Raw genomic sequence first — 9,153 nt, 5'->3', positions numbered from 1 at the left:
AGAATTAGTAGGTATGTGTCTGTACTTTACTTGTATTGTAATGTTCAGAGAACTACCCTTTAATATGATCAAATCACTTGTGTACAACTCATTCCTTATCTGGTTTTATGACCGTCGTCGGTTCATGTTTTATGGTAATGTTTCTGAAATCATTTGTATATGACTGGTTTATGTTATCACTCAGGTCCGTCGTGTTTAGATTTTACATCTTCTTGAATTAGTTGATGCCATGAGATCATTTCGGTCGCTCATGTCACTCTACGGTCTGATCGATGACCGATAACACATACTCTCTCTCTCTCTCTCTCTCTCTCTCTCTCTCTCTCTCTCTCTATATATATATATATATATATATATGGAACTTTATTGTTAACCACACTCGCACTAGCATCATTGACTTGCCAATTCGTCTCATTCTAATTCACTTTCTAAGTCCATGGTTCTTGATATATTAAGTTAAAAATAAGATAGATCACATATGGACTCTACACGTTTTCTTATGGACTAACTGTCCTATTCTTATGGACTTCTTGAAATATCTTAATTATAATTGAAGATATCATCGTCCTTTCAAATTAAAGATATCATTCTTATGATAAAGAAAGGACGATGATGACAAGGGAGTACGGAATGCTCCTCCACCTATCGTCACAATGGCAAGGGTGAGGATGACAAAGATAACAACGATAATAGAGGAAGAGGAAAGGGGAGGCGAGGTTGATATGCGACGGTGTTAAGCGAAGATAATAATCAAGAAGGACAATATTATTATTTAAAAATATATATATATTTTACGATAATTTTTTAGGAAAAGAGTGGTAGCTTAGAATTTTTAAAAAAATATGAGTTTTTTTAAAGAATTTTCTCAAATAAAAATAACTTTTTCATTCTTATGAAAACTCCTCTCCGACTTTTACTTTCTTTGACTAACTTAGATAAAAGTAATTTTTTGTTCGTAAAAGATAAATAATGTACTATATTTATAATTATTTTACTTAGAAATTGATAAGACCATTTAGTCCCATATTAATTGAGGAGTATGGGAATGCTCGTAAGTCGGCCAAATCTACCTTACCCTCAAAGGTTTTTATTTTTAGCACACTAACTAATTAGTTTTCACAACGGAGATAGGATGAGCGAATTGATGGCTTAGACATGATGATGATAATGATGTATCATCTCTTAGAAAGTAATATCTAATAAAATAAGAAGAAATTATCAACTATAATTTAATTCTTTCGAAAAACAAATAATCTATAAAATCCTATTATATTATTTTATTTTATTATTTTTTTCTTCTACTAATAATTATTAATGGCGATATAGTATGTCCAAACATATAATGAATATAGCATACGTTGCGTAACATAATATATTATTTTTTGTATCAACAAATATTACATAACATGCACTAAAAACTTATTGTACGATTTGGACTTCTAAATTTATCAGTGCCCACGGTATCATTTTATATCGTTATCATTTTCTTCATCAAAAAATAAAAAAATTACTTCAAATTATCATCGTTTACTTGACCCATACTCAGATAGCTCAAAATCACTCGATCAATGTGTTTGATATTTCAAAATGGGTATATATGACGTTGCTTTCATGATTTATGTCTTTGTAAATTATCATGGCCACGAGAAATGTTCGATCTCTATCAACCCTTATTGGAGGATGAAAAGACTGTTTGAAAACCTGCGGCAGGAATCATCAAGACACTACATCACAAAGCACTATCATCAAATCAACTCCATGTCTTCTCAAAGAAATCTCAAGAGGTGTTTTGGGCAGGGACAACTATAGCTAATGTCATCTTCCACTTGGGTTAGAACTTTCAGTTTTCCCAACCTGAAATCACAGTTTGCAGCTAATCATACAAGTCAGGCATTCGGATGAGTCCAGTGTTTTTCCTTTTTCTTTTTTATGTATAAGAACTAATTTTCTATTCGTTTTGTAACTCGACACATTTATACAATAATTAAATTCACGCATAGATTAGAGTCAATAAATGGACTCCAAGAAATTATGATATATATATATATATATATATATATATATATATATATATATATGCCACCTTTTCTAGAGTAGAATTTCTTTCGGATCCTTATTAAATGTGGATATAAATTAAGGCTTTTATAAAAATAAAAAATATTCAGAAAAATGATTATCATAAATAATTAAGCCTATTTTATATGATTTTATTAATTTCAAATAATAAATATTGATTTATTATTTTTCTGTAAAATTCCCTCGGTATCAGCTAGTTGTTGCACTTGTATACATTATATAAGGTTTGCATATACATCGAATTTTACTAATAATTTTTAGTAGCAATATTCATATATCTAAATATTTTAGGACATTTTACTGGAAAAAACTTTCATTATTGGTTTTAAACCCCATATTCATTTTTACTTGAGGGCATCTTTTTTTTTTTCATTTGAATGAAATTATCCTCAAACTGTTACTAAAATGATTTGATCGCATATGCTATTCAAATTTTTTTAATTTTAATAATTATTTTTCAAAAAAAATTATAAATAAGAAAATGTTACTAAATATTTTAGAATCATATCATATGATTCTGTAGAATTTTGAGTTCGTTTAGTAAAAAAATAATCATATATGAATGTTACATTTGAAATTGAACCTATTAAAAAAATCTTTAATTTTAATAATTTATTACAGTAAAATCATGTAAAAATTAAAAAAATATATATATTAATCATTTTAGAATCATGGCCAGAATCATGACCAGAATGATGAAAAAAAGAACAAAAGAAGGGTTTGATGATGTTGTTAGACTTAAAGAAACATGTTTACAAGTAAAAGGAAACTATAATCCCACGATGAAAGGAGTTGAGTTTAAGTTGCATAAGTTGAGAATGATCAAAAGGCAGAGAAGTTGATCAAAGCATATGTTTTACCACAGGACGAGTTTGTGCTGGTCCACCTACCCCCTCAGCCATCGAACATGAGGTGGGGTCACGTTACATCACAGCTGAGCCGAGAGACACGTTTGACGCAGAAACTCTTGTAGTGGCAGAGAGTTAGATTCTTGTTGAGTTTCTAAACCACATATGTTCGACGAATTGTCCGTGGAAGTCATAAAGTGTGAGAATTGTGGTAGTCGTCGAGCCGGTCAACCAGCGTCTCTATCAACCAACACAATATGCAAAAAATGATACACTATACGTGTTTTCTTATAGACTAACTAATTCGTTCCCACGGGAGATAGGACGAGCGAATTGATGGATCAGACGACTCAGAAACTTATATCGTAGACTCTTGTGGAAAAAGGAAAATCAAATACATAAAGACTTTTCCAAGGAAATAAACAATAATTCACTATTATATTTTCAAGAAAACGAAGGTTTTCAAAACCATGCAATTATAGTTTGCGGAAGATGAAGATCAGTAGAATGCCACGGATTCGTATGTTTAATCATGATTTTATATTGATTAAGAGGATAAGATCTGACCCCATCTTATTACTTGGTATTTATCTATATATGAACCTCAGGTTACTATCGCATATATTTGATCAACTATCTTTCTGCTTATTATTAGGTTTACCATCTTTTGAACTCGTCTTCAACAATTGAACTGCCCATCAGTAATGAATATTTTTGCCATTGGAAATTAATTGAAGTTTGACAATAAAAGTTTCGAGAAAATGAAAATGATTAGTCTTTCTTCTTGTGTGAAACGAGAAGGAAGACTTTGGTTCACTGCCTACCTGTCTTTCTTCCAACTTTCTTTCTCTTGTCCGTTCATCTTCCAAGTCGCCAACCAAGTAATAACGCTTTTTCCATCCATAAATACATGAAAAAATTTACATTCATCCTTTGATCTTCATGATCAAAGTTAGTATACTCTAGGAGGAGGAGTATACTGACTGTTTCCATCCCTAAAGACAAGTTTTGGTTTTCTCCGATAGCGAACAATGTCGGGTGTGTTTCGTTGACTGCAATATAATTCCCTTTCCTAATCTATATCTCCGATAGCGATCTGTAGCTTTTCCTGATCTCGTTTTCTGACGGATAGCGCATTAGTTAATGAAGTATTTGCACTGCAGGGCTAAACTATGATCCTTGATATTAGTTGTGATGCAGATTCTCATGAAACTAATTATGTCAAAGCGATTGACGCATTAAAATGATGGTTGCATACAGTTTATGATTATCCGAGTTAAAAGTTTCGCGCCAATGTCTACGATATTATATCTTAGTGTATTAACACCGATTTGACAGCATATAGGAAAAGTAGAGCATCATCATCGAGCGTGCCCGATGGATCAACTCTGACGAGTTCAAAGAGTTAATTACCACTCCACACTAAAAGTCCTAAGTCTTCGTCAACGTGATTGACTGTTGAAAAGGATAGCTCCAGTTTTCCACTGGAAGAGGTTGCTTATATCTGCAACCTATTTCTCTATATAATTAGGCAAGTTCGTCTCTCTAGGAGGAGGCATCACTGACTGTCTTCTTCTTATCTCTACGCTGCTCAAGCCTCAGGAGCTCCTTCCCTCGATAACACCAGTGTAAGCGTCTTGCTATTTCTATTTATACGAAGAATAATACAAAGATCCGAATAATTCGACTTAAACTATATGAATGTTTTTTCTCGGTTGTTTGCTCATCTCTAATCGTATCTCATGAAAATGCTCATTCTGACATAATATAATTTGCCCATCAACTCCGTTAGAAAAAAAGGTGTACTGTTGAAAATATTTATATATGTGAGATAAAAAGATGGATTGATAGTCTCATATCGTCACTGATTGAAAACATCAAGTTACCTATAATCAAGTTTGGCTCATAATTTAGTATTTTAAAATTTTTATATTGAATTAGTATCTGACCTAATATATGTTAACTTTGACCGGATGGACTTAAAGGTCATCAGTATTAGTTTTCTAACTGTTTACAAAAACGCTTTGCTTGTGTCTGCATTGCCAACTAATGCAAGTCGGTATGCGGCAGGTGGAAGAGGAAAATGGTCGGATTAGGAGAGGGAAGAGGAGGGATGGGGTTGGTCAAGATTTTACTCTTTCTTCTGGCATCCACATCAATGGGTTCAATAAGAACAGAAAGTAGATCAACAAACACAACTTTTCCTCTGCCTTTTTTCTGCCCAAAAAGTTGTGGGAGTATAAGCTTCGAGTATCCTTTCGGCATCGGCGATGGTTGTTTTCGGCCGGGCTTTAATCTTACCTGCAGAAACCATTCCACCAGCGCTCCCGGGCTTTTCCTGGGTGATGGCACCATCGAGGTAACCAGAATTGAAATGAATCAGGGGTTGGTATATATCAAACCACCAACTATCATCATGGGTGTCCACGATGAGTTTAAACGCGCCTCACTGATTGATCTGGATAATTGGCCTTACTCCTTTGAGTTAAAGGAACAGATGACACGTAATTCTTATCAAGAATTGACATCTAACAGAGTTTACGTTGTAGGTTGTAGCGCTATCGCCCGTCTAGTGGATCTTACTACCAATAAAACCATTAGCAATTGTTTTAGTATTTGCATTGCCAGTGAGCCGAGTCAATATTCAGAGCCGTACGACATTGACAGTAGATATTGCACATTGGATCTATCTTCTATGAATGCAGCTGCCTTGGAGATTCAGCTAACTCGACTCAATCTAATCGAGTTACACTTGGTGAATACCTCCAACATCAAGGTCATCATGTTCGATGATGGTGATGATGATGTTCTCCAAGGAGTATTAAAGGGAAGGAGAACGAATGCGGAGGCCACCTTGGCGTGGTACATGAATGATCACCTCTCATGCGAAGAGGCCAAGAATACGGATACATACGCTTGCGTCAGTCAAAATAGTCTTTGCCAGGGTGTCTTTTTTGATTCGAGCTACGTTAATAATAGTGTTGGATATTTGTGTCGATGTTCCACAGGTTATCAAGTCAATCCCTATGTACCTAATGGCTGTCAAGGTAATTTTCCTTCTTCATCTCGCTTTAAATGAGTTCGAATACGTATAATTAACTTGATGTAGAATCATACTTGTCTGTTATGTTTAGTTCCTGATGATTTATAGAAACTCAAGCAGTAACGAAGGTGCCTAATCGAACAAGAATCAATCTAGCGTAGTACTGTTTATTTATTTTTTTTCCCAAAAGAAAAACCTTTTATTAGATCCTTAAAGGTCGAAGGTGTAACACTGGTATTATTTATAGAAAATTATCACTTGGATCCATAAAGATTAAACATCGAATTCAAATCATGAGGCATGCTCTTTAGTGTTTGGCTTTGGCCAAATGTAATTGATAAACATTTGAATTAGGTAACCATACATTCTTTGATCATATCAACAGCTACATCTTTTACACGTTCTCCTGCAAATGACTGTGCAACAAAATGTGGGAGTGTCAACATTTTGTTTCCGTTCGGGCTGAAACAAGGCTGTTACAGAGGCAAGTCATTTGCTCTGACATGCAACGAGACGTCCAGTCCTCCCGTTCTCCTATTCAATTCCCATTACAAAGTGAGCACTATATTGCTGGAGGAAGGGCAATTGAAATTGGAACGGGTTAACGAATACGATTATACCTTCGAGAGCGAGAGAACAAGACTGTTCGCCTGTTTTGAAGAGCAGACCATCGTTAGTTGGGTAATTGCTTCCCAGTTTTGCGAGGATGCTCGAAAGAACATGACCACCTTCGCATGTGTCGATGCTCACAGCTCATGTTTCGATACAACAACTACTAACAATGTCCAGGATGTTTCGGGATATTATTGCAAATGCTCACGAGGTTATCAGGGAAACCCTTACCTTGGTAATGGATGCAAAGGTGCCTACTTACTCTTTTCTTTTCTTCTCTTTGATATGATATGATGCACACTTGCCATGCCAATAAAATCTGTTTATGCATGCGAAATTGACAAGTATTGAAGTCCTTGCATACAACGTATAAGGAGGACTTGTGCTCAAAATTTAAAAAGTAGTTTATAGAACGAAACATTTTGTGCACTTTTTAACTTAGTGGATCACCATGAACTGCACAGGTTGTGGAATAGTGATTATACATGTATTGTAAAATTATTTTTATGGTAAGACATACAGAAAGTTATACTGTAGTTTTTTTTTTTCTCAAATAAATTATATTAGCTAAACTGCAAAATTACAGAAAGGACACAGTAGATCAGAACACAAAAAACCTAACCTATATATATATATATAAAAGAAGTTCATTCCCTTCTTTTTGTATATAAGACACAAGAAAGGAATCAAAACGCTAAAGTATATGTTAAATATTCTTGATTAAATTTCGTATTGCTGAATGGATGGGCAAAGTCTTGCATACAATTTATACCAAAATCTTTGAGTCTGTTCTTTGTATGAACCATTTTGACGTCATTTTAGACAATAGTTTACAAATCTTCTTTCACAGCAATCACCTTGCAATAAAAGATAATCCCTCTTTCGATATGCCTCTATCCAGCAAATAAAATTCATCAATATCTATCTCTTTAGGGAAAAAAAAAACTAAACTCAAAACTGTACTATAGTTAGACTGAGTCAGTGTATAATAACATTAGTCAATAAGAACAAACAGATACTTATAGTCAATAGGAACAGATTCGGGGTTAGCTACTGAACACAGGATCAAATCAAATACTTGTTTGTTGTCCTTCTTTACTATCAATTTGTTTATTGTAATTTGATGAGCAAATTATAATTTCTTTTGTCTCTAATGACTTGTCTAGATATCAATGAGTGCAACTCAACCGAGAAACCTCTTTGCCATGGGATTTGTATTAATACGGATGGTGGATATAGTTGCACTTGTGCAGCGGGCACGTATGGTGATCCTAAACTTGCACCCTGCATTCCTACCAACAAAAAGCAGACTCTTTTGTTAGGTAAGGCATTGTGACTACTTTACTTATAAAGATGCAAAAGGTGCATAATCGAATAATGGAAATCAACAGGAAGACATTGAGGTCATTGACAATCCTTTATCCAAATATATCGTAGAAAATAGAATTAAAGGAGTGTTTTTAAGGAGCTAAATTTATGATTGATGTTGTGCAGGTGTCATCATTGGTGCAAGCAACGGCATAGGCCTATTACTCTTATGTTCGAGTCTCCTCATCCTGAGAAGGAAATGGAAAAAAAGAAAACTAGAGAAAACTAGAGAAAAATACTTCCATCAGAACCATGGTTTACTATTACAACAATTAATCTCGTCTACTGAAGATATTAGTGAGAAAACAAAGATATTTTCTCTGGAAGAGATGGAGAAGGCAACTAATAATTTTGATGAGACTCGAGTGCTCGGCTGCGGCGGACATGGAACGGTTTACAAAGAAATTTTGTCAGATCAACGTGTAGTCGCCGTAAAAAAATCTAAATATTTGAAACAGAGTGAAATAAACCAATTCATCAATGAGGTTGCAGTTCTTTCTCAGATTAATCACAGGAATATAGTTAAGCTTTTCGGGTGTTACTTGGAAACTGAAGTTCCCTTATTGATCTATGAGTTTATCTCGAATGGGACTCTTTTAGATCATCTCCATATTCCAAATTGTAACTCTATATTATCATGGGATGATCGCCTGAGAATTGCTGTTGAGGCTGTTGGAGCACTCGCTTATTTACACTCGGCTGCTTCAATTTCGATATTTCATAGAGATGTCAAATCATCAAATGTGCTCTTAGATGATCATTTAACTGTAAAAATATCAGATTTTGGATCTTCAAGATTTATTCCACTCGACCAAACTCATTTAGTGACTGGTGTACAAGGCACCTTTGGATACCTTGACCCGGAGTACTATCATACCAGTCAATTGACAGAGAAGAGCGATGTTTATAGCTTCGGAGTCATTCTTCTAGAGCTTTTAACAGGTAAAAAGCCAATTTTCTCCACCGAATGTGAGGACAGACTAAATCTATCTATGCATTTTCTTCAAACGGTGAGAGAAAATCATCGCTTTGATCTTATAGATGATCTTGTTATAAAAGAAGCAACCGAAGAAGAGCTCATCGACATGATTGGATTGGTAGAAATGTGTTTAAGATTGAAAGGGGCTAAACGACCTACGATTAAAGAGGTGGAGTATAAATTACAGAACTTGAGAAGGATTAGACAGAAAAAAAAAGGATATTGTT

General features: G+C 34.4%; 1 protein-coding gene across 1 annotated transcript in view; it reads left to right on the top strand.

The window, feature by feature from the left end:
• The first annotated feature begins 4,500 nt into the window (after positions 1–4,500).
• The window catches only part of LOC103983344 (wall-associated receptor kinase 3-like), a 5,002-nt gene continuing 349 nt past the window's right edge, over positions 4,501–9,153 (top strand). The window contains exons 1-5 of the mRNA XM_065180007.1: positions 4,501–4,552; positions 4,995–5,971; positions 6,353–6,829; positions 7,746–7,901; positions 8,074–9,153. The exon at positions 8,074–9,153 is cut by the window's right edge and continues 349 nt beyond it. Coding sequence (XP_065036079.1) covers positions 5,008–5,971; positions 6,353–6,829; positions 7,746–7,901; positions 8,074–9,153 — 2,677 coding nt within the window. The 5' untranslated portion in view covers positions 4,501–4,552; positions 4,995–5,007. The remainder of the gene's footprint in view (positions 4,553–4,994; positions 5,972–6,352; positions 6,830–7,745; positions 7,902–8,073) is intronic.

The sequence above is a fragment of the Musa acuminata genome, chromosome BXJ1-4, assembly GCF_036884655.1.
Source record: "Musa acuminata AAA Group cultivar baxijiao chromosome BXJ1-4, Cavendish_Baxijiao_AAA, whole genome shotgun sequence".
NCBI classification, from domain to species: domain Eukaryota; kingdom Viridiplantae; phylum Streptophyta; class Magnoliopsida; order Zingiberales; family Musaceae; genus Musa; species Musa acuminata.
The sequence above is the reverse complement of the archived record's forward strand: the minus strand, read 5'-3'. Positions and strand labels throughout refer to the sequence as shown.